Source organism: Empidonax traillii, unplaced genomic scaffold, assembly GCF_003031625.1.
Source record: "Empidonax traillii isolate 1590-97213 ecotype Southwest subspecies unplaced genomic scaffold, ASM303162v1 scaffold550:size796879, whole genome shotgun sequence".
NCBI lineage: Eukaryota > Metazoa > Chordata > Aves > Passeriformes > Tyrannidae > Empidonax > Empidonax traillii.
The window spans coordinates 728655-755953 of record NW_020955743.1 but is presented as its reverse complement, the minus strand read 5'-3'; the positions used below and the strand labels follow the sequence as shown (position 1 = coordinate 755953).

At 36.3% G+C, this 27299-nt stretch overlaps 1 protein-coding gene across 1 annotated transcript; it reads right to left on the bottom strand.

The window, feature by feature from the left end:
• Positions 1-116: 116 nt before the first annotated feature.
• FGL1 (fibrinogen like 1) lies at positions 117-27299 on the bottom strand. Its single transcript, XM_027897596.1, has 10 exons — positions 27097-27299; positions 26099-26148; positions 20605-20743; positions 16576-16649; positions 11024-11204; positions 8419-8578; positions 6884-6981; positions 5863-5951; positions 5116-5303; positions 117-1294 (listed from the first exon to the last, which is right to left on the bottom strand). The coding sequence occupies exons 4-10, from the start codon at positions 16639-16641 to the stop codon at positions 1135-1137; spliced, it is 942 nt and encodes a 313-aa protein (XP_027753397.1). The 5' UTR covers positions 16642-16649; positions 20605-20743; positions 26099-26148; positions 27097-27299; the 3' UTR covers positions 117-1134.

Below are 27299 nucleotides of genomic sequence, written 5' to 3'. Positions count from 1 at the left end.
AGAGAGCTGTCCTATCTTCTCCATGGCAGCAAGCACTAATCAGCGACTCTTGTCATTGCTGGCTGTTGGAGTCTGTTGTAGTACTAGGCACAAAAGCCAGGGTTAGGCAGTGTCTCTCTTGTACAAGAAAAATGTGGATCTGCAGCTTTAAGAAGGAGGAAAGCCCAGAGAGCCTAGAAAAGTACGTAGGAAAAGGAGAAGCAGAACCACTTTGATGTGACTGAACATTCAAATTTAGAGAGTTGTGGAGTCTAGCAGATAGAAAGAGAAACTAGAGCTTTATATATATAGTGTCTTCACTAAGAACCTCTAAAATGACACTTCCCTCTATCTGTGCATTATGTTCAAAGCTTCGCTCACATTAAAATTAGTTGCAGCTTTTGTTAAACTCCATATGTCAATATATTAAAGTCCTTTATTTATTTTTTTTATTAAAAAAAAAGGCATAATGGTTACCAAGAAGACAAAAAGCATAATTACTGACCATCTAGAAATGTTAGATTGAAATTATGTAACCAGCCCTAGAAATGCTTCAGCAACAACAGACAATCCACTTCTCTATGCTGGATTCAATTGATTCTACTCTGGTAGCATCCCTTCTCTTTCTTCAGTTTCCTGCCTCGTTCTGTATACCTTTTATATATGCTGTGTATACAACTCATGCAACAAATACATCAGAGGAATTTACAGGAAATTCACTTCTAAAGTCTTGAACCATTCCAAAGCAAGTTTGTTTCATCCACTGAGTAAACCATATGCTTCTATCTGAATAGGTTTTTTATTGTAATAAGTACAATTAATTTTCATTTTTGAGACAACACAGTAACAATAATTTTTTTTAAAGGTGAAAGGATTTGTAGTTACTGTAAAGCAAAAAATTCTCCATCTTGATGAAGAGGTCCTTATTTCTGGATGAATGCTGGTCTGTTTTTAAAAAACCCTGGACACACCCTGTTGTATCTAAAGATTCATAAGCCAGACTGTCTTTTCACTTACATCTCATAAAACTACTAGTTGCAGAGGAATTATTGCAAATATATATATGCATAGAGGAGAAGCAAAAATCAGCCCATCTGTTTTAATTTGGAATAATTTCCTAAAAGACTGACTAGGGGAATCGTCTTAATAAAATACTTAAACAATATTTTGTTCAAAGTCTGCTGGTCTGACCTTCATGACAACGGATTTTAGGGAGTACCACCACCCATGCCAGGAGTACCAAACAATCCCGTTGTCTGTCTTGGCAGTGTAGGGACCTCTGTAGTACAAACCGTTCAGGTTGGCAGAGTGACACCTGGTGGGAAAGTAAGGGGAAAAAGCAATGAGGCTTCTGCCAAAAAGTTTCAAGAATGTGTCATTTCTGTGCAAGACAAAAACGTTGCCATGTTTGTCAAACAGCCTGGTTTGACCGTTGCATAAATTTGCATTTGTGGACTTCTGTGAGCCTAAACAACAGTGGTTTATTTAGGGCACAATTGCAAGTGTTCTTCGCGTCCTTAAAACAAAAGTTCTGCTTGTTCCTTTTACTCTGGCTCTCAGAGTTTTTCCTGCGAATCTGCTTCAGTGGAGAATTATTCCAGAGTTGTTCAGGCCATGGATGACACCAGAGCACACAAAGAAAAACTCTGGGATATAAATCCTGTTCTGGTTTTTGTTGTTCCGGAGTAGCTCCCCTCAAGTTTTCCAGTTACACCACGTGGTGTTTTGTTTGACAAAACCTGAATACCACCACCAGTTTGTCTATTCACCTATGGACTTCTATTTACAAACAGATGAAATCTGACAGCTGATTAAAAATATGTATACCAACTTACTGGATCATGGGAGCTGGCATTTTATTTGACTACACAAAGTACATTTTTTTGGTTCTTTAACAGGCTGAGGCACCAATGCTGTTACACTTTATTAAATGCAGTGGTTGAAACAAACAAACAAAGAAAAAATCCTAGTAAACCCCTAAAGGCTTGAATAAGAACCAGACAAACTTGATACTCATTTGGTTTCTACAAGAGAGAAATTTAGATCTTTATGGAGAGCAAACTGAATATTTCTTCTGCAGCATGTTGTGATGGATCAGCTTGGTTTATCTGCCAATTTAGTATTTCATTATTAGTGCTGTTAATATTTAGATGTCAAACACCATGATGGATTTCAAAAGCAGACTTCAGATAATATACAAACAGAAAATATTCCAAATGAACCCTATGAATATTATTACTGGCAAATCTTAGTCTTTTTTTGCATTGCTTACACTTGATTAACAAAGTTTTTGAGAAATAAAAACTGTCATAAAAGCCTCATGGGAAAATTCTCATCTATATATACTTTTTTATTGCTTAAAATTTTGAAGCTCAGTTTTGATAATGTGTTAGTTGAAAGCTTATAGTTTGCAGACATCAAAAGTGACTTTGTTTTTGAGAATGACGAACTTATGTCAGAAGTGACATAATCTTTCTAACCATACAAATTCTGCAATGAGCAGGCATTCTGTCTACTTTGAACCAAAATACCGATTTCATTGGAAGAATCATAAGTAAGCAAACCATTATTTGTGAACAGCAACATGAGCCAGTGAAAAGCCTTAATTAGTGCTGGGAAGCACTAATGGCCAAAATATACAGTATTCGCTAACCAACCGGATGCTGCCAGAAGTAACTGGACATACTAAATTAACAATTGCCATGTGATTATTGGTATGACATTGTGAAGCAACATTCATTATTCACAAGTCAATAAATACCTAAAGTTAGCCTTTATTCCTCCTTTCTTTCCTATAGGTTAAAGTAAGAAACTACGGTACCAGAGTTTCAAAAGTACAGTCAACTCTCACCCAAGGACATTTTATCTGAATTATATATTAATGGTATGACAGATGCAGAGAGATGGAGTTGGTTCCCTGAAGAACTTCTTGAATTCTCTCTGGGTTTACTGAGTCCACTAAGGCCCCACATGAATGTAGCTATGCTGTCTGTGGGATGATTGGTGAGCCAGGCAGCTTGAGTTGGTGAGATCTGTGGCCCCGAGCTATGGCTTGACAGATCCACTGTTACCATCCATCCATGGTGCAGCTAAAACTGTAAGTGCTGGGGGGAGAATAAGATCATGCCCAACTAGAACTGTTAGCTCTCCTTTCACTAGTTGTGAACCTACTGACCTTTGCAACACCCTGGATGCAGGAAATCTTATGACCGGGGTATAGTACCAGCTCTGTGGATTTGCATTCAAGATGAAAATCTCTTCTAGAGCTTTGCTTGCAAAAGAATGCAGAGGGGCCATTTTTCTGCAGAAGTTCAGGACAACAAATTCTGAGCTGGAGCAAAACTGGTAACTTTAAATTAGATCTGAGCTAATTCCTTGAAGCCTCACTTGTGTCCTGTCCCTTGGTTTTCATATTATCTGGGCTTTCCTGTATTTCATTAGTCGAGATAGCATAGAGTCGGCTATAAACAATTCCTTCATAGCTGGGAGCTCCTATATAAACCAGCCAAGAGCACTAATTCCTTCTGTGTTTGCTAATCTGTGCATGACAAATACGTGTTTCTGAGTGCTTTCCTTTCTCTGCCAGTACTGTTCCTTTGAATAGGAATTCATGATACTGACATCTTCTAGTATTTTGCAGTTTTCATCTTTTATGTTAAGCTTAACATTAAAAAGTTAGTAGCAAGACAGTGAAATAAAACTATTAGTAACTCATAATCATTATCCAGATAGACTGTCACTTTAAGAGCATGAGCTACACAGCCATAATAGGAACTAGCCTAGTAGGAGTCAGCTATCTTTAGTAGTTGAGTAGCACCAGCTACAAGGTATAAATAACTGTCAAGTTCTGCTGTACAGCTGCTTTAGCGAAGGGGTCACTCTTTCATCCAAATCAATCCAATATAATAAAAAAAAAAAGTTTTTAAAAAATAAAAAAGTGTATGCAATGGTCTAAAAGTGATTGGTGATTCACTCTTAATGAATTCCATGGCATGATATCAGTTTAATGCTACTTGAGGCCTAAATATTCCTTTAAATCGACAGAAGTTCTGATTTCATGAGAAAAGAATCTCCAGCGTAGTTGCCTTCGCTTTTATATCTTAGTTTTCCTGAGAAATGAAAAAAACCTGTGTCTACATATGACTTTTTTCCATAGATCTCAAACACTCTGCTGACCCACTGTCCATGCAAATATATTAAAATGTATTAAAATAGGAAGTTAATTGTGAAATATTTAGTTAATAGCTACATTGTATCAGCTAAGGTGGTCACAGACTACTTATGGAAGCAGAATTTGGAGAAAGAGGAGTTAAAAACAGAAACAAAGGATGACACAACAGAAACAATAGAGTTGATCCAGCCTGGCAGTTCTTGCCAAGTGAACTGAGATCACAGTGAGAGGGTAGTATGCTTCCCTGAGCAGTATTTTAAACCTATTACACAGTGAGATTGCATAGTTTCTCTTCATGGCTATATTTATCCAATTAATTACAGGAAAGAACATAGCTGATCTGTACAGATTGTGCTAAGGCTACCCGTTTTTTCTTTTTGAATTTGTATTCTGCATGTAAGTAGAGCTTTAAAATGCTTTCACTGAACCCTATTTAAAAAAATCTTTGTCTCAGTCCAGCCATACTCACTGACAGAAACTGAGTGGACACATTACCATCTTCATATAGAAGGAATAACAAGAGCGAGATGCTGTGAACTGAGGTGAAAAAAATGAGTCTTGATAACCTGGCAGTAGTTTAGCTCGTCAGATATTTTTCAGCACTGCCACATCTGGTCTAGTGCAATGCAGGAGAAATGCAAGAATGAAATACAACAGGGATACATCTGCAAACTCTACATGACCTACTTGTGTAAAAACTAGTTACCTTAAAGAGGCAGAATTATCTCCTTACTGCCTGATAACAAAGATGACCTATGTCAAATACCATTATCACAGATCTGTGCAGTAGGTGCTGTCCCTTCTATGGTGAGTCTCAGTCTTACCAGCACTGAGATCTCTGGTAGGAGACAGGGGCACATTGCAAATAAATAAACAATGTCAATCCTATCTTCTACCATATGTTATTATTGTCTGAGTATTCATGAAGCAGAATAGTTGACAGTACCTATGTAAGATCAAAGTACCTGTTAAACCACCAGCCAGCCTTTTCCTCTTCAGCACAGTTCCCTTCATAGTTGTCATTATCCCTGTCTCTAGTACTGAATTTCATTCCTCGATGATCAGCCCACCATTTTACTTCAGGATGAAATCCACCAGTAAGGGAATCACCAGCTGTACCAGAGTATTCACCACAGCTCATCTCATAAGAATGCTAATGAAAAATGTGAAGAAAGGAAAAAAAATAAATTCCAGTATGTCTTTGGCCCTTAGCATATCAGAGAGTGAAACCACAAAGAGGAAAATAATCTGTTCCATTTGCTACTATTTTTATGCTAAGAAATGTCATGCCACTTAAATACTGTGTACTAAATAATGTAGTGGTGTAAAGATGCTTACCAGGAGTAAAATTTGTCATTAACTTTATGTGTAAATGACATAATAAAAAACAATATTAATGCTAGCTTGCAGTATACATTACAAATCAAAATGTTACGTACCATTACTGTTGGTAATGTCAACAAAACCAGAAAAACTGCTTTTATCCATGGCTGCTAAATCAAATGAAACATGTATTTTACAGGAAGTGTGAAATTAATGTATCAGGGTAAACCACTATTATTTCATCCCTGAAAATTATAAGCATGTGTAAGAAAGAAAATATGATAATAAAGTTCTACACAAACCTTCGTGAAAATTATGGAACCTGTATGTTTATTATTGGTCTACAGAATCCACATTTTCATTAAAATCTCTAGTAATTTAATATTTACCTCTTCTCCTGCAACTCTGAATCTTGCATATTGTGCAAAACGCCGTTCTCCTTCAAAATCAGTTAGATCAATTCTTAAAGTATAATTCCCTTGAAAAATAACAACACAAATTATTTCGGTTAAACTAGCCTCTCTCACTATTTTTCAAAACTGAGTATTATAGTAGAAAACAAAAATATGTTTTTATCATGAACCTCTATCACCACGGCATATTTTATGTGGTTTTTTTCTTCTTTCTTTATGCATATTAGAGCATATCGTGCTATTCATCGTCTTTATTCACCTGAGTCAGCTTCAAAAAATCTTAGAATTATTCCAATACAGATTTTCAAATGTAGAAAATTAAAAATCTAATAAAAAAAGGCCTTGCAGACTTTATATTTTAGTAAGGTATTTGAGGTGGAAATGATAGTGAGAAACAATCAATAAAGATTCTCCTAAGAAAATTAGATTTTTATACTCTGAAAATAAGAGTTATATTAGGATCACATCCTGGTGGCACTGATTCCCATATGATTTAGCTGACTAAGCCAATGGGTCAGTTTTGTATTTGCATCATTCTACAACAAAGCCAAAGTTAGCTTAGATCAAGTGACTTTTAGAAAAATGGAAATAGCTTTCTTCAACTGGTCTGATCAACAGGACTGGCCTAGAATTACCTTCATGTAATAGCCCACACAGCCACATAAAGCCCTGACTAAATGAACTGCTACAGCATACTACATGACTGGACTGGTAGTGATGCTGACTGCAAAACAGGTAGAGACAATTCTTTCCTGTCTAGTGTTCCCTGTTTCACAGAGGCTCTCTGCATGCCATTGGCCCAGTGACAGTTTTGAACCTTTTGTTAGAAAACACACATTCAAATATGTTTTGTTCTGAAACTTGGAGAAGTCCATGCAGACTAACAACAGAACTCAGGATTTACTAGGATGCTAACAAAACAGGTAACAAAAAGTGGCCAGGAAAGAGCAAAGAAACAGAAACAATAAGAAAACTATTGTTACAATACAAATCTTACCTTGATTAGTCAAATAATGAAGATTTTTATTTCCAAGCCAATATTCACCATTTTTCAAAACAAAATTTCCAAAGCCTTCTTCATAGTCAGCCCAGACTCTGAAAAGAGTATAAATCATTTCTCAAAGAAGCAAGTTTGTTTGGATATTTATTATACAGTTATAGATCACAGAATAATGCAAACTGGAAGGAACCTCGAGAGGCAATCTAGTCCAGTGTCATGCTCAAGGCAGAGTCAGCCATGAGATCAGATCAGGTTGCTCAGGGTTTATCCATTCAGATCTCGAAAACTTCCAGAGATGGAGATGCACATTCTCTTTGGGTAACCTGCTGACTGTTCTCACAATGAAACGGTTTCTCCTTATATCCAGTCTGAACCTCTCTTGTTTCATCTTAACAGCTCAGCCCAATCTCTGGTATAGCACAATTTATCCAAAGTAAAGACATTTTTCCTGGTTAAATCTAAGGGATCTGAGTGAATATGTGTCTCACAGGCACTGGTTCTTTGTTATCTGTGATTTGATTAAGATGTGAAACTCCTGCAGCTGGACATATAAATTTGTAAACTGAGGTATTAGCTAGCCCTTTCTAGCTTTGAGTTATTAACTGATTCTAAAAATTTTTGAACTCAATACTCGTGCATAGTTTCAAGAATTAATGTGTATACATTTCCCTGCCTACAGTGGCTCTGAAACACTTTCTTAGTGTTTTTGGTTTCATGACATGTTCTAATAGGAACAGAAATATATTTCCTGTATCAGAAGCAACCTAGTTCAGCCAATGGATGAAAGGCCGTGGACGGGCAGCCATAAAAAAAAAGAAGCCTCTGCGACTTAAGCAGCTGATGGTCTCTGACAAGGGAAAAGAATAGGTGGTATGTGGTGGTAATAATTGCAAAATGCTACAGATTGCTTCTGTAGCTTGTCTGACATGTTTTATAAAATAGAAGTTTTCTTGGCTCACATATGGCTTGTTTTCAAGGTTCACAGGGCCAAAGTTTTCACTTCTGGACATCTCCCAAAAAATATGTGAGTCTTGGCAAAGGCAAAGAGGTTAGGTGTCCGCAAATCAACTTCTCATCCATTTTATCTTTCCTGGGGGCATTTTAACATGAGGTACAAATTACTTTTGTGGTGGGTTTCTCTCACGCTTGCTCGCTGATGGCATTTTGGTTCAAGCAGATTGCTTGCATTTTTACTTTTTTTAGATTTTTACTGTTTGCAAAAGACAAGGTAGTCCTTTACTCGTCATTAAGAGTTTGTGCTCCAACAATTGTTAATGCATTTGACATTGAAGTGTCCTCATATAAAATGCACAATTTGTCAGAAAAAGGCTAGTAGAGACGTCTCATAGAAAACAGCCAGAGCCAGAAGTCGTAGCTCATCTGGAGGCTGCCCCACAAAATAACCATTCCTCTCTTTTACCTGGGATAACAACATATTCGTGTACTTCTAAAGTTCAGATTTAACTTTCCTGCATCTGGTTCAATGATTCTCCACTTTGTTTCCAATTTTAATGACCAAGTCTAGTACCTACCTATCAAAATTCTGGCTGCCATCAGATCGTCTCTGAAAAACAGTCCAACCACCTCCTTCAGACATGTCACAGAAGGCAAGGAACTCAGTAGGACTCTGGATAGGTTTGATCTTATAAAATCCACTTTGCTTATGGCCATCATTGTAGATTTCTGCACAGTCTGTTCACAAAACATTGATTGGATGCAACTTTTTTATTTTTGTACTTAATGGCAAAATCAGAAATCAAGTCAATAGAGGCAATCAAGTCATGTCATGTAGAAGTCACATATGAACCAGGCTAATAAAAAAATATATTTGCGAACACATTTCATTGACTTTTGGGCATTTTCTTGTATTTGTGTTGCTTTATGAGCATAAAGCAATATTTATTGAGTTGTAATTATTTTGACATTTCATTAAAAGAATATTTTTTCTACCATGAAATATTATAATTTTTTTGTTTTCATTTGCCTAGCAAAATAATTCCTCTGTTTTAAGTGGTGTCACTTTTAATTTACAGTGGTATCATCCACATTAGAATCCTGTTACTACCATAAAATTATATGTAAGACACATGGTGACCTTTGAAAATAAACACGTACATCTATGTCCAGAAAGTTCACAGCAGAACTGCCAAAAACAAGTTTGAGTCTCCAGTGTTAGAAAACAGAAACAATTGCTGGGCCTGACGCTCTTGTCCTTTCTACCAAATAGGTGCAAAAACATACAGAATACTACTTCCAAAAAGTGCAGTGTATGTTTAAAATGATTCCACTTCAACTCAACACCAGTTACAGTCTGGCCTGCATTGCTGTTGAGGAATATCATTTACAACAATCACAAAAGCCAGAGCTCATGGAAATATTGCAGCAATGTAACTGTATAATCTTATATTTTTTTCTTCTAGGAATTAATATGAAAGGTGTTCTTTTTTTATATGTAATCTACCATCAAACAGTCATACAAGAAAGACATGATTTTCAGCATTTCTGCTTTTCCTGGCTAAGGTAGAGCTGATTAACTTTATAGCATTCTCTGAAACATTTATGAATATGTTGGCTGAACTTCCAGGCCTTGTTGGAATTTTCTGAACTATTATATTTCTTCTCACTGAAAGTGTCAGCAAAGATTAGTCATAGAAAATAAACACTTTATATTGAAAACAAATAGCTATGCCAGGATTTGAATAAATTCTAATAGAAAACATGATTTAAATAACAGCTAAGTTGTCTTTCTAGAGAATGTTTGATTGGCTTACAAAAAATAGATTTTCTTATCCATTGATTTCTTGTGCAAAACAGAAGCATATTTTAAGCATATTTTAATTTTTAGCAGTTGTATATAGTGTGGAATTTCTCCCTCCCTATCTAACTAAAATTATCCATCTCTCTTGATATTAAAATGCTACAGGAGTTTAAGTGAAACAATGCAGTATGAACAGGAAAAAGTATTTTTCAAGCTATTAGGAAAGTGAAGAACTAATGGGAAAAAATCATCAGAAACAGGAACAAGTTAGATCTGTTATTTAGAGTGACATTTTCAGAAAATAAACTGAGGCATATGCTAAGAAAATACAAAGGCCCTTCAGAGAAATGTGGGTTTAGTAATCTTTTCCAGTAACAAATGAGTAAGCCATAATAAAAATTAAAAAAAAAGTATTCCAGGATGCTGAGTACATAAATAAATACATAGCTAAAATTTAAATTCAGACTTACAACTGCTTTTAATTTCATTTTAATGGTACTTTATTATATTTGATGCCTTGTCATATGTTGTGATTTCTTCCAGCAGCACAAACACTAGAATTATATCCAAACAAGGCTATTAAAAATAATAGCAATTTAGGCTTTCTAGAACTGGACAATAAGAAATTAACATCATCCAGGAATCAAATTGTATTTTCAATCCAACTATTGTTTTGGATAGTGTTTTATTATTTTAAGAGTTTGGCCTCACTGCAGCTGTTACAAGATAACACTTAGCTTTGTAGAGGGAGCAGATCACCACAATGCTGGTGAAAATGTAAAAACAACTTTAAACCAGTATTTTAGAAGCTGTGATGTCATGAGCTGAATCTCATGTCAAAATGGGGCCACACGCAGAATATTATTAAAGTCAGATGCAGGTGTCATGCCAGGCTTATGTGTGTAAATATGGATGTCTCAGGGACTTCACAGATCGGAAGAGCCAGTGTGTGCTTGTAACCCAGGAGATCATTTGAATGTGTGAATGTGAACTGACCCTGTGGATTAGAACTTTTTGAGATTAGTCAAAGAACAGTGTTTAGCAATCTGTAACTGCTAATTAACATTTTGTAAATATCTATTAATGGCTTTTTTCCGTTGTATGGCTGATATTAATGCTTAATTTATTGTTCACCAATTGTTTTTTAATTATGCACTATTAATAAATCAATAAACTATTTCAATCCTGATTTGATTTATACCATCTGACATTAACAATTTTTCCCTGCCTAGCAGGTCTAGGTAAAAGCTGAACACTGTGTTTTAAACAAACATTATTCTATGATGAGCTTTTAAAACAATAAGTCAATGGGCCTAATTGTGCTAAAGCTTCTGTGTATCAGTACTCATGGAAATGAAAAGAATAGCTTTATTTCTAACCTGAATACTGTCTTTTTCCTCCCAAGTCAATGACACTGTTTTCATCTCCTCTGTCACTGTACTGAATCTCTTTCTTCTCTAAAAGCTGCATAATTTTTAACTGCTGCTGCTTCACACGATGCTCCAGAAGCCTCACCTGGCCCTGAAGTTGTATCTGCTCTTGAAAACATTTCTGTAAATCCTAGAGAGGAAAACATATCTTATTGTAAAATAAACAATTTTTTTGTGAAATTTAACATGTGACACAAAAAGCCAACGAAAAAAACCCACAAATAAAATTTAACTTGAATAAAACATTTTGATCACGATTTCCTACAGAGACTATGTTGACTCCCACCTCATTTGTTACTCTGTTTAAAATTATTGCATATATGCCAGAGTGTAATATATGAAATACATATTAAGAAGATATACCTGTTTTGCAAAGAGACCTTCTTTTTAGTGCTTATAACTACCAGCTCTCACTGCAAACATGCAGAGGGGACTTTAACAAAAAACATTACATTACAGACTCTACCATATGGATGGCTCATTCTCTATCACCTACCATGCACAGAGACTTGCTATCCAGTGAAGCCTGCTACTAACTCATGATGATTCTAGAATCTTAAAGAAATGCAATCAATACTGCTTATGATAAAAACCTTAACATTGCAAACATAAATATTGTTAAGTTTTAAGATAATTTTTGGCATGCTAAGATAAATAGTCCCTAAGAAGCTGTGAATATGCAGGAAAAATTAAAGTTAAAACCTTAAAGTCACTATTGTGAGAAATGGGGCGATTCTGATAAGGTAATTCCTTGCACTCATTTCACCTTGGTACAAATGCAGATAAATGACAAGAGAGCTTTTCCAAATTCTGACATGCTGATTCTATGCAGAGCAATAAATAATTGGTTTTACATTAAAAACTATGGCAAAATTGCCAAAGTGAGCCGAACCTGATCTGGGGAGCTTAAATTAAAACAGACTTTAGACTTTTAAATAGATATTGAATAAATTTTATTTCAACAGTGTGGGGGGGAAGCCTTTGGAAATGTGACCTAAGTAACACTGTCTGCAATTTTACATAAGCACGGTTTAGTAGCTATGGTGCTTGCACAAGAGCACAACTAGCCCTGTAAAAGCAAAATCAAAGGACAACCTTTTGGAAATCACAGAATCACAGAACTGACCAGGTTGGAAAAGACCTCCGAGATCATCAAGTCCAACCCTTGATCCAACACCACTGTGGTTACTAGAACATGGCACAAAGTGCCACATCCAGTCTCATCTTAAAAATCTTCAGGGACAGTGAATTCACCACCTCCCTAGGCAGCCCATTCCAATGGCTGATTACTTTCTCTGTAAAAGATTTTTTCTTAATATCCAATCTACACTTCCCCTAACAGAGCTTAAGACCGTGCCCTCTTGTACTACAGCTGGTTGCCTGGGAGAAGAGACCACCGCCCACCTGGCTAAAACCTCCTCTCAGGCAGCTGTAGAGAGTGATGAGGTCCCCCCTGAGCCTTCTCTTCTCCAGGCTAAACAACCCCAGCTCCCTCAGCCTCTCCTCATAGGAGGACATGTAAGATCAAATCTGCAGTAGTTCTGAAATGGTATAACCTCATTCATAGGGAACAGTATTTACATGTAGCATTTGGCATGGAAGAATTGGTATCTTAGAACACTGCCCTATCACCCTGAACTATAGAGAGGTCTGAACCAGCACACTGCTATGCACATCCAGTGGCATCTGCATACCTTCACTTGCATCAGGCTTAGGCTGATAAACACTCAGTGATAAACACTCCCAACAAAACGTTCTGTTAATTTGCAATATCTAGTTACACTGAAAAATTTGATCATCAGACTTCGCAGAACAATCATAAATACTGTCCTCTAATTTAAGTATTATTGAAGTGTATCAGATACTTGCTTTAATTAATACTTAACTGCAGTCTAATACACATGAGGAATATATTTTTATATGTGGCATAACTAGGCAGTTTGTCAGTGACCTGCTCAAGAGGAAAAGGTTCACCTGCCTCTCTGTGTTTGGGCTGCCCTCGTCGGGCTTCCCGGACAGCAGGTGTGTCTGCAGAGCTGAACCCTCCTGGCTGGGGCGGCTGAGGATTCACGACGGTGCTTGACCGCAAGGGGACACTGTAAGGCCAAAGGCACCTTTACCGAACACCTTTTGGAGGAGTAAACAAAGCAGCCAATGACCTGATAACCCGAGAGTCCTACCTTGTTTAAGAATACTCCCTTGAAAATCTTTCTCAGTGGTTAATAGCTATACGAGATGCCTAAGCATATCCTCCTTTTCTTCTAGCATGAAACAGGAGAAGGAAATACTTAAAATATATGGGCATAAAAGGACAAACTTGCCACAGTGGCTTGGAGGGATATTATTTGACCATATGCACTGATAAATGTGGGACATGTAGCATATTATGAAGAAAAGATGCACTATTTCTTATGCAGTCTTTTCAGGGTATCCGCAGATTCATCCAAACCCATCACAAAAGCTGAATTTTCAATGGGAATGAGTTCAATGGGAGATTCAGAAGAGGCTTCCTTGACAGGTCTCTGAAAATATCTAGTCCTGTGTGCATACATAAAATTATAGAGAACTGTAGAGCTTTAGAGAGAGAGAAAGAGATGCATAGGTGAGTTGAGAAAGAGTGAATAAATAAAAAAAATATTGAAATTTTTTTTTTATGAGCTAATGGTAACAACAGAAGTAAAGCTATAAAAAAATTCCCATGTTCCGAGTTAGAACGAATATTAATTCTAATAATATTAAGATAAGAGTGATAAAGAAGCCGTCATGCCACACTGATCAGTTTTAGTGTGGTGTTTGTTATTGAAAAGGTTGGCCTGTATCAGTCTTAATTCACCACACACAACCTTGGAGAACATGGTAAAATGCAATAGGAAAGGCCTGAAAATGGTGGCCCCTGTTTCCAGGCCCTTGCAATCTCATAGCAAGGCTTCAGGCAGGTAGCCTCTTTGATATACAGCAAGATCTGAGCCACAGAGAGCTACTTTCTGTTCTGGAGAGAGCAAGAGACTGTGAATTTGAGAAGAGGTAGTTATAGGTAACTAAGTGTGTTTCTTTCAGGTGTAGTAGAAATGCATCTATCAGTTCCCCTATTCATACTGCTAAAAGCTATTTTCCAACTGTGATTAAATTCTATAGTACAAGTATAGAACTTCTCAAAAAATATTATCATACCTTAGAAAAACATGGTATCTAAATTTTGTATGACACTACTTCATATATCACTATAAAAGGTCCTTTGAACTAAACTGAACACAAGTTCTGCAACAGTCTACATCTCTAAATTTTATTCTTAAATGTGCATTTAAAAATAGATCTTTTTTATTGTTTACCTAAAAATTTGCAAATTACTATGTCTACATTACACATAGAAATTTCCCGATTAAAAAGGATTTAAGCTCACAGTGCCTAGGAAATGAGAACCCAAAAAGGACTAGCCATACTGAATAACTGCACCATGAGAACAAAATGATTGAACAGAAACAAAGTTTTGAAAGTAACCTACATGTGAAAAGTACTGGTATCTGACACTTTGCTTTCCCTCCCTCACTTCAGCCTCCTCATTGATGTCTCTCTCTGTCAACTCCAGACAAATCCCATTGCACTTTGCTGCAGGACAGCAAAACCACAGGTCTCATACTTGGAATTCTACACCTCATTTTTCCCCTGGGGTAATCACAGGGTAGCTGTGTAACCTCACGGTGGATCAGTGTGGCTTTTGGACCTGCAGGTTATCAGTGTTCTTTTAATGTGCTACTACACTTTTTTTTCCCCCCCCCCCAGGATAACTCTTTTAAAATCATTGGAGTTAAACCAATGCATAGCTAGAGTAACACAGAAGCAAAATGTAACTCAGGGTTATAAGTTAGCAGCTATAACATATTGCTATTCCTTTTGTTAGGTAGGGGCCAAAGTTAAAGTGTTGAAATACTAAACAAAATGTGAATTTCTTTCTGACTGTCTCCAGTGGACAGTGTTGCCCACTGATAGAAACCAGACTGAACACAATCTGTTCTGCCTGTTTTAGTGAAGCAACTGTTTGCACTACACATTGAGAAGCAATTATCTAACAACTGCTGACAGCTCTTGGGCACACTGTCCCACGTTTAACCAGCTGCTGCAATTAATGAGCCTTCATTTCCATTATTGTGTAGATTATTTAGCAGCTAGTGACCTTCCATTAAAATTAATGCTATAAATTAGACTCAGAATACTTTATGAAAGCTATAAAAATACAAAGGTCTTACTTGGGGTGTTATTTCCTCTATTTTTAGAGTATAAACTAGCTCTAAAATATCTCTCTATTGAGATTAGTGTTTTAATGAGATTAAAATGTGAAAACTTAGAGATACATTTCAGAATGTTCCCAGTTTTTATTCACAGAGTCAGCTAAAGCCCACAACATTCCAAATGAAAAATAATTTAAAAAAAAAAAAAAAGGTAAAAATGCATTTAACTGGAAAGCCTTTTTTTCTCAGTAGGATTCTGTAAAAATTATGTTTTTCTCCACTGAGCAGACTGATTACAGAGGAGTTGCTTTCTACTCTGTCTCTACAAAGCTACTTATCTGAACAAAAGTTTTCTATAAGGTAATGTAAGCTACAAACTATGATGCTTATCTAGTTGTACATTCAGCAACCACTTTCACCTAGGCAATTATGAATCAAGAGTTTAATCTCTTTAGGTCTCTGCTATGTAGGACCTGAATTTCAAACTAGGAAGGACAGCCAAGAGAGCCAGTGCAGGGCTGGTGAAGTTGGAGGGATTTTAAACAGCAGAGTAAGTGTGATTTTGTTAGGCTTTTTTTTGGAGAGGCAGAATACATAGCAGAAGGGTTTGGGAGCTAGAAGTGAGTTTTGATCATTGGTTTCGAGTGTGAACTATAATGTAGTTACATGGCAACAAGTAAGAATATGAAGCTACGGATCTTGTTTGAGAAAAAATTGTGTGGCAAGGGGACAGGGTAGAAAAGGACAGAAACATTTTTTCTCCCAGGTGTCAATGACCAGAAACACTACTGCTGCAGCCACTGCTTTAGGAGTACCTGGGTTTCGCCTTTCTGTAAGGATGCTGCCCAAAACTAAAAGTGTTATTCTGAGTTAGCATTACCCCTGCGTGGTTGTATAATCACTTTGTGCGCCTTCTGTTCAATGTGCCTCAATGCACCATATGATACCTTTTTAGCAAAGATACATCACCTCCTGTTTCTCATCACATCCAGTCACAAACTGACTGGATTTTTTTCTTCACTGGCCATTGCCCAGTGATTTATCTTCCGTTGTATATTTATGTATTTGTTTCCTCTTTCCTTATTGGAAACTTGTCCCCACTGAGCATCATTTGAGGTTATTTCCCCATTCTTTTATTTTTGCTATGAATTGTAATCTTTTCCATCAAACGTTCTGCCATCCCACGTAGATGAGATGCATTGTGAGCACTATGGAGGACAAGGTATGCGATATTTAGAAGAAACTCAATTGACAAATTTAATTACTGGAACTTACAGAGCTGGCAATGACATCCATCAAGCTAGCTGCAAGGACAAAATCAATCATTATCAAAATCTTCATTTTGGAATCTGTGAATTAGAGGAACAAACAAAATAGTAGTTAACTTAAACATTAAAATTAAATATTTACGCTTGACATCTTAAATTTTATTCAGAAGAGTCTATTTAACCTATAATTAATTTCTTTCAAATCATAAATATAATGTATATGTAGGCTTCATTACAAATGTCTAAAATAGTCTGATAAAGTACAACTCCAAAACCCAGTAAAACTAGAATTTATTCTTTTAGGTCAGTTTGTATCAGAGCTCTCCATGTATTTTCGAACAGCTATTCAAGATTCAATATTCTTTGTTGGTCCCTTAAATTTGTGAGAAAGCTCTCTGTTATAAACTACTAATTAAAATCTGAATTTGGCTAGTTGTCCTTGAACTAAAGATTTGTGCGACTTTTGTGTGCCAGGAGAGGATCAAGATAATTCTACTGTTGTAGAGTAATTTTGGGGGAAAACGCATAATAGTTATCAGCTTTTATTCTGATGGTTACAAGGATGATATCTTTCAACTGATAGGTACAGATATTTTGTTCTGTATGACCCATAGCATTTTAAACTCCCTTGTTTCATATGGTAATTATTTTAAATGCTAAAACAATCACTGTTGTATCTCACTGCCTTGCAAACATTAGCTGATAGAACTTTACAATTTTTTTGTAAGCTAGATGTGTGCTTTTCAGCTCACAGATGAGAAAGCAAGGCCTCCAATTACTAAAATATTTACATGGATATTCTGAATTAATTACTTGAACTGCTAGAAGCTATCAACTGAGGAATTCTTCTTTTTCCTTTTTAACTACAAATATTTTAATTTAGTATAGGCTAATGCCTATTTAAATCAGAATATGTGTTCACTCTGCTTTTTCTACTTATCAAACCGAATCAGCTAATTACATGGAATCATACAGTCATTAAGGAAAAGACCTCCAAGATCATTGAGTTAAAGCATTAACTTAACACTGACGGGTCCCCCTCTAAGCCATGTCCCTAAGCACCACATCTACACGTTTTTTGAATGCTTTCAGGAACAGTGATACATTAAAACATCTGTGGTTAGACAAAGTGTAAGTCCTATAACAGAGAGTAATGATTCCATGTCAGCATGTGCGTATCGAAACACCAACTTTATGAAAATTTTCACTCATGTTTCTACAGGAATTAATATAAAACATGAGTGGAAATTTGGCAGACTGTGCTTTTTACTCTACAAAGATAAGCAGAAGTATGTTTCTAAGTGTGTAAAATGGGACAAGTCCAACTTTTATTTTCACCAATCTCTGAAAACCTCGTGCAGGACTAAAAATTACAGCCAAATTTCAGATTTCAACATCTATCTATAACATACTTAGGATGCTTTTTAAAATTACAGTTCTTTAAGTAAGCAGCATTGGTTTGGTTTGGTTTGGTTTGGTTTACTTCTGAGGTTTGCTGGTTTGAAAGCGTCATATTTGAAAACATAGAGTTTAAGACCCAAGTGTATCTGTTTAAAGCTCTTTATATCCCATCTTGCACAGAACTGGTGAAGACACAAAGTGTTGAGGGGACTGTGTACCCACTGACCCATGTTGCAGACAGCTCAGAAGTCCTTTTAAGCATTTTGGACATACACAACATCGACCATTAAGTTGCAAAGCACTGTACTAAGCTGATTTCTTTAGATTTCAAAGAAATCCATTAAAAATTACCTATGAAGTGTTTCTTGAATAAAAAGTGTGAACTGAAAATCTTAGGCTGTAATTTCTGTTCCATAAAATTTCTGAATTTAAAGCTGTAAATTGTTCTTCATGCTAACCAAATAAATGTTACATCATTTGAATTAGAAACTTTACCAGAATTCAATGCAACAAGTTCTGATACTGTTTGAAGTGGTAAAGCCTATGAATTACAGGATTAAAAATGGGGGCCAGTGTCTGTGTATGTGAGGGATCTGCAAGAATTGCCTGTCAGTGAATTCTGTTACGCAAATTTGAGACATTTCTGCCATGAGTATTGATCCTGTAGCCATTCACAGTATGAGCTCACTATGATCATAAGACAATTGAGAGTCTTTTAAAGGGGAAGCAGCTGAGAGCTCCATTTGGCAGATGTATCAGTCAGAAACAGGGAAGACTGAAAGAGAGGACACAGGGTAAAAACCACACAGAGTGGGTTTATAATAGTGTTGGGGAGACCAAATTCTGTGTGCTGTTCTCCGCCAAAAAAGGGAAAAGGTCTAAAAGACTTATAAGAGATGTGAGATCTCAAGCTCTGAGAGGAGAAGAGTGACCTAACAGTGTTTCTCTGCTTCTGACCACTGGGGAGACCCAGACAAGGCAGAGGACAGTCAGCAGTGCTGATCCTGGGCCTTGCACCTTTGAGCCAGTTTTTCAGCAGATATAAACTCCTGTAGTTTGTCTGATCTCCCAGTTGCAGTGACAGGAGATTTGCTGAATGGTCAATCCCACAGTGACAAGGAAAGTGGTAAATAGTCAAGCTCCATACATTTTCAAAGCACTTTGCATACCCTACCCAAATCAAGAGGTTCAGTCATGGCATTAATGTGTGTAACAGTTTATTTAGTTTTCCACATTTCTAAAAAACGCTTCAGTAAAGGTTGTATTAGTAACAAATCTCTGAAAGTGCACATCCACGCTCTTTGGTAATATGTAAAGCTAAAGTTCTGTTCAATGGAAGCTTAACATCTTCCTCTAGGAAGACTCCTTTGAAAGTCAGTTTCTTAAACTAATTTCTTCATTTATTTACCCTGGTTGTTATACAGCTATCTGCTGACAAACATTGACATATTATGCAATAGAAAGCATTCACTCAAAAAAACCCTGCAAAAAATTACAGATCTTAATCCAAGATGAATCCAAAGAGTTAATAAGTGTTGAGAGACTTTCAAGACTTTTGTTATAACACCTGTGTTGATTTAATAAAAAGAAAAAAAAATGTGCAGGGAATATCCCTTTCCAGGAAAATCCTAATCTCAGACAGTAGACATATGGATTATTTATCACACATCATGACAGAGTGAGAAAAATATGGTGTAATATTTTTAAGTTGAAAACATAAGCCTTAGTGGTTAGCTTAGGGGAAAAAAAAAAATCCCTTTCTGTTTTAATAAAATGAAGTTTAAGGGCAACTCTTCTGAAACTTTGAAATTTTTTCCATGAGGTTACTCATTTACTATTCAGACATTACACCTGGAATGTGCATTTGCACAGCTGCGCAGAAATTTTTCTTCAAAGCTATGGAATAAAAATTCCAGAAAGATACCTTTTTTACTTTTCCATGCCTAGGTTTTCTTTACAGGCTACACAAATACTCAATCCTATGTGCAAATTTCCCTTAAATTTCATGGTTTTTTCCCAATTCTTTCAATAACAATTTATTAAATAGATTTGATGACAATAAAGAAGTTCTGTGCTAAGAAAATTTGAACCGTCAGCATGTTGTTTTGTTTTTGAACTGTGGAGATGTCAAACCAGATGGAATACAGATGACTGTTTCTGTTGGCACAGTGTCAATAAGAATCAAATAAATCAAATAAATACAATAAGAGACAATCTGTCAAAATTGACTGGGAAGATTTTTGTTTGCTTTCTTCATATTCAAACTGGCTTTAATGATTAAACTCATGCGCAAATCTGGCTTTTTTAAAATTAGGTGATGTTACAATAATTACCATGTTTTCCTCATCTGAAAAATGGACAATAATTCATGACTTGATTTACTTTTAGGTTTTAAAAGCAGCCTTGTCCATACAGCCATATACTAATATAAATTTAGAAACTACAGACTTACATATCAGTTTTAATAACTATCTAGAAGTGCAGGAAAATAGCTAGATCCCAGTAAAACATTCATACATCATTAACGACATTGCACCAGTTATATGGCCTTCAAAAACATATTACTTTTAAAACACAACTATAGAAATTAGGCAAAATTCCTCCTTCTTCCCTCATAGGTACCTTATATGTTTACCTTTAACTTCTGGACAGAACTCAAAGTTGTTAAATCTTCTTCGGCTGATGCAAAGAATTCCAGAGCCCTTCCCAAGCTGCGATTGTTTTTCTATTAAATTCTGTAGAGTTGAGGCTTACATCTGCTATGAGTCACTGGGCTGGAATGTTACTGAGAAGTTGCAGTTATCAAAACTAAATTACAACACAAGAAGGAGATGACGGTAATTCTGAGCCTAACACAACACTTCCAAAATAAAACTAGACCAAAAATAACAAAAGGATCATCCATTCCGTTTCACTGCTCTGATCCAGGAAATTGCTCTCTGCATCATATTCAGCCATAAACTCCAGTACTTTCCACAGTCAGAGCCTAAATCTCTTGGGCTTCAGATGTACTGACTTAATTGATTTAGAATAAAATCCATAATCACTCAGACTAGAAATTATATGTTAGGGGTGTAACATAAAAAGAAATCTGCTAAAAAAAAAAAACCAACCCACAGTAACAAACATAATACAGACAAAGCCAAAGGGAACAAGAAAAGGACAAAGAATCTTGTTTGCTGTCAGTACTTCTTAGCTAAGGCACTCAGAAGCACATGATCTCAATGACTTTGTTAGACAAAATCACTTTCTATATAAGCATTTTAGAGTCAGACAAATACATCCAAGAATGTTTTAAAATGCAATTTGTTTTGAGTGTTTCCCCTTCTTCTGTGTTGGCTCTTCCCAAAAAGTTCAATAAATGAGTATGTGTAAAGGAATGCTCTGGAAGGAAAGAACTCTTAAGGAAATACTGAACAAAAACAATAAAAGGAGCTTTACATTCCACAATACAAATATCATAGAATCATAGAATAGCTTGTGTTGGAAGGAACCTTAAAGATCATCTAGTTCTAACCCCTTTGCCATGGGCAGGGACACCTTCTACTAGACCAGGCTGCTCAAAGCCCTATCGAACCTGGCCACAAACACATCCAGGGATGGGGCATCCACAACTTCCCTGGGCAACCTGTTCCAGTGCCTCATCATCCTCACAGTACTAACCTAAAAACCTAAGTAACTCTCTTCCTAATACCTAATCTAAACCTCCTTTCTTTCAGTTTGAAGCCATTCCCCTTGTCCTGTTACTACATTCCCTTGTACATAGTCTCTCTCCATTTTCTTGTAGGATCCCTTCAGATACTTCCTTTTGAAGACTAATATTTGTTGCAAACTTCCTCAGAATAACTCCTGGCGCATTATTTGGAATCTGGTTACCTAGCAGTATTTCTCTTTCCTCATTACATTACATCACAGCACATCACATAAATTAATTAAATGCATATTCTGAATTTCAAACATTTATTAATTGCAATAAATTACTCCTTAGTACCCTACATTAAGTATTATTCAAAAATTCAAAATCATTCAGCAAGTCATTTTTGCTGAGAAACTTACCATCACTAATAACTTTTTCAAGGAGGAAGACACCTGGTTATAGCATGACTCTTAACCTATGGTTACTCAGTGGGTGGGCTCTGAATTTAGAAAGTAGTAAAAAGGCATGGCATTTTAAACTCGGATTTATTAACCAACAAATAAATAAAATAAATAAAATAAATTAAACAATTTATTGAAGGTTACAAATAGATTGTCCATCACTTGAAGTCTTTAAACAAAGACTAGATGGCTAAAACATGTGGCTGTGATTCAATTAAACAAGAACTATATAGAGTGTCAAGTCAGAGATCTGTGTTATTCACAAGGTTTACAGGCTACCCATTATCAGAATGATTTTGTAAGAATAAACCTACTAAATAGAAGACTTTCAAAGAATATACAAATGGAAGTCATATAAGCACAAAAGGAAGAGAGAAAGGTCTTTCTGAGGCCTGTTGGATACATCCAATACTGAACACTGGCAAATATCATAGACCTTACTGTGGCCAGTTAAGACCTGGATGTTCATACAGATCTTATTCAGATTTGCTGCTCTTGGGAGAGTTTGCACAGAAGTGAAGGAAAATGTGGCAAGGATAGTTAATTACTCTTCTATAATTTTTTTCACAGAAGTATGTAAAAAGGATAAAATGCTGTTTCTCACTTTTACACTAAATCAAGGTGTTTAGGACTTCCAATAAGCAAGGTAAAAATATTCAGTTGTACTAGATCCTTCTGCGGATATTTAAAAGAAATATCTAGCACAAGAAATCAGTGGTCTTTGTTCCCATTATATTAGCACTTTCAGCTGAGCACCTCCCTGGGTTTTTTATTCTGACCGAAGTTTTAACATTTTTGGATAATCCCAGACATGGCTACTGGCTGGTGATGAGTGGATTGAGTGGAGACCTGAAGAGAAGACTTAGTGGTTGAAAAACTAAATATGAGCCAGCAATGTGTCCTTGCAGCCCAGAAAACTAATTGTATCCTCGGCTGCTTCAAGAGACACATGGCCAGAAGGTCAAGGGAGGTGATTCTGCCCCTCTACTCCACTCTCTTTTCAAAATTTTTTTTAGCATATGAAGGAGTAATAATGTGAGACTTCCATAGTAACATTTTGTTACTGAAACAGAACAAACCTGAAATCAAAGATAATCCAAAATCATCTTCATGATAAAAAAATTCTGCATGTCAATGTTTTTAAAGGCAGCCTCCTTTCCAAGAGTAAGTGTATATTTTTAATAGACTGACTTAAGAATTGTGTGGTGTGTTTACAAGGGAATCTGGTTAAGTAGTTATCATAATTTACGATGTGCCATTTACCAGAGTACTATTGTATCTTCCCCCTTTAATTGTATTCCACAAATAAAAGCATTGTGTATGATCTTCGCACACATAACGCTGTGGGTGTTTGCAGAGCTGACTGACATGTTAAATGCCTTCCAACAGCAGACTACTGATGAAAGTGAGTACAACTCTATCTGCTTAAGTAGAGTTACTTTAGATTGTTCAACAGTTCATTTTAACTATTTTTAGAGAAGAGGTGATCCACATATTCAAGAGAATAAAATTATCAAAAAGCTACTCTGGATTTAATCAACAGTTTGGATTGCTGTAAAAAAACGTTATCCACTAAGCTTTTAAAATTTAAATATAGTTATCAGCTATTAATATTTTATGGTTTTGTTTTGGAGGCAACTGACAAAAAATAGTCTGTTGTACTTACTTCTGCATTAAAAGATTCTCAAGGCTTCTTCTTATTAAAGCAATTTGGTATTTCAGTATTCCTTTGGAATAATCTATATCAGTTTAACGTGAGTCCTACTTAGTCAAATGACAGCAACTCTTTTGTGTATTGTCTCATTTATATACAAGAATCTTGCACCAGAGTATTAAAATAACTAGAAAACAAGTTCAAATTTAAAGTTACATGCTCTTGACAGAACAAATCCCTAAAGTTCCTAAGATGTTGGTGATGGACCTCCTTGATGCAATTCTGCTTATTCACAGGGAAGCATATGAAGAAGTTCTGCTGTATTGAACACAGAAGGAATCATTGTTCATGATTCCAATTCTCCACTTAGTACTACCATCTTCTGAGGGTTATTGATTTTTTTGTCTCTGTTGCCTTCTTCTGTGTCTTAGCTGTCTGCTTCTCTCATTGTAATGACATGCATAGTTCCATGGTTATATTCAGTGTCACTGCCATAGTCTTCTGGCTTTGGGCAACCTACCTTAGTGTATATGATCCACCACAGGCTCCAGTGTTTGAAGCAGACAGTGGCCATTAATGTTTCACCTCTCTTAAAGGGCACTTTATTGTGCACTTGTTTATGAGTGACAGCTAGCCATCTCTCCCATATAATTTATTAGTAATATTTCACTTTTTCAATGTTGGATCAGTTAGAGAACTATAAGATCAGTAAATTCAACATATTTAGACATTATTTTATCCCACACCAAATATGGAAGAAAAACCCAACAACTCTGTTATCAGAAATATAAAAGCACTTGACCAACCTAAAGCTTGGCTTCGGGGTCTTGAAGTCCTGTGCCTCTGCCTCTACACCTACTTAACTCGTTACAAGACCCTGAAGGGGTAAGTAATCATTTTTGGCCAGTTTCAGCTTTGCAGCCAAAACCTATTTGTCATAAAATCAGGAAAAATTTGGACAATTATTTGAACCAAATGCTCTATTAATTACTGTCTTTGTTTCAGGGCCTTTAAAAATCCCTCTTTCCAGATACTTCTCACATCTACCTTGTCTCGATAAAAGGTTAATCTTTCACTTCTTCTTGTCTCCATTCCTTACATGCCTGTATTTTGTTTGCTTTCTTTCCTTTCACTTTGGAATGATAAAATAAAATTAACAAGATACAGCCAACAGATGTGCAATGAAAAAACCATCACGTCTCTGACATGGCTTTCAATCCTAATTGAACTGGGCTATCTCAATCCATTCAGTTTCTGTGAGGATGCATTCATTAGCAGGTCTGCTGATGGAAGCACTTACAACAGAGATCTTTGTAGGAGGATTTAGTTACTGTCAATCTAGAGCTCATTAGCGTTGATATAGGACCTCCCCCAAAAGATTTTTTTTTTTATTTAATTAACAAGACATTCTTTAAGCCATATGAGTTTTTGCTCACAGTCATTCTCAAATCCTACATTATTTTACAACAGAAGTGGAGAACCACCTACTGGAAATAATGCTTCTTGCAGTGCAATCTATGATTCCTTCATGCCTTTTGTTTCTTTTGAAGTCTCTGTGTCCAATGAAAAATGGCTCTGAGGAGCTGACACTGTTTTATTTCTTTGGACCACCTTCTCTTTTTCCTAAGGGAAAAAACACCTAAGAACCCAACCAACCAAACCAGTTTGCAGCCCGTACCAGAATAGGGGCAGAAAATAAGAAGAGAAAAATTGTTCTGCATATGTCAAGCAGGAATCAGTATAATGATGCTGAAAGCTCCTATGAGAGACAAATTACTGATATATGACATACCAAAAGATACTAAGATACAGTTATGAGATAAAAGGAATTACAGTAAAAGGCATTGTTACTGAAACATACTACAGTCAGTTTAATTCTTTTCCTCAATAGAGCATTATATTTTTTATGTAAGATATTTTTTTGCATGCAGGAAACAGTAGGAATGAGTGATCTCTACTTTAAGAATAAGCAACAGCAGCAAAAATAATGACTCATTGTATTAAGGTAGTATCTTTTCCTAAATTCTGCCTCCACCTGCTGGGCCTTGGGAGGAATGCCACTGTAACAAGACAAAACATCTTTCAAAAGCAACATTGCCAACACTGTGCTGGATATCCAGACATAGTACCAGAGGGCAGGATAATAGGACATTAGTTAAAAGAGTTTTTTAAAAAGCTGATAAAATAAATTCTTTATTAGCTTCGGAATTGCAATACTGCAATTATTATTAAATGAATAATACATATTCATCACACAGAGAGCTTGCATCAAGTTGTAGATTGTTTTCAAAGTCATTTCAGTTGTGGATACACAGTCATGTGGGTCATGGAAGAAATGGGAGAAAGATGCTGCTATGACTGGCAGTCTTATGCCCACCTCTTTCACACACTGTGTTGTCCAGAACTATTCCTTTGATATGGGGGCATCTGGTAGAGATAACAATAATACTTTTATTGAAACATCTTTATTTCACACGTTTTCCAATAATTTAGTTCTTTTTCTAAGCTAAAGATAGATTAATGTTTCATTGGAAAGGAATTGTGTCCTTTTTTTGAGCAAAATACATTGGAGTAAATCCTAATATGGGAGAGATGGGAGTCTCTAACTACATTTCCATGTGGTACCAACAGAATGTTTGTCTAGCAGGTTGAATTGTGAGGCCAGTATAAATACTTAATGTTTCTGCTTTAGAAATTCAGTGTAATGGAAATGCTGAAAATTATGTTTTTTTCCATTCTGACAAGTGACAATCCCCTAAAATAAAAGAAATATAGATGATATCAACTTTACTGAAACAGAAATCCTGAGTGTGTTATGCAAGTTGCAGCTCCCCGAGGGACTAGCAGCTTCCTCCTGAGGTGAAGTGCAGGATCAGGCACTGATCTCTGGGGACCAGTGACAGGACTTGAGGGAATGGCCTGAAGTTGTGTCAGAGGAGATTTAGGCAAGATATTAGAAGAAGATTTTTCACCCAGAGGGTGGTTGGGCACTGGAACAGGCTCTCCAGGGAAGTGGTCACAGCACCAAGACTGACAGAGTTCAGGAAGTGTTTGGACGATATTCTCAGGCACACATGGTGTGACTCTTGGGGATGGTTCTGTGCAGGGCCAGGAGTTGGACTTGATGATTCTTGTGGGTCCCTTTAAATTCATAATATCCTACAGTTCCATGATTTTAACAACTTCTACCAAACACCAAGAACAGCACAGCTTCTACGCACAACTGGGTTTTTTAAATGCCAAACCCTCTATTTATTTTTTTCCCCAAAAAGAAAGTTTAAAGAACCTAGATCTGTGAGCTCAGTGCCCTAAAACAAGGCACAAACTATGCAAAATAAAAGTGAGAAAGAAGGAAAAAAGTTAGAACGAGACTACCACGACTTCCATCTCCTCACTGCCGTGTTCCTTGAAGGAGGCCAAAGATGGACAGGAACAGAGTAGCCGATACCCTCCGAACGAGGGCAGCATCTCATTCTCGTCCACGCTCGGGGTTCGACGTGATTCTACTAGTCTTCTGGTCAGGCAAGGACATTTATAGAGTTCATTGTCGTTCCCTTATTTTCTTTATGAGCAAAAAG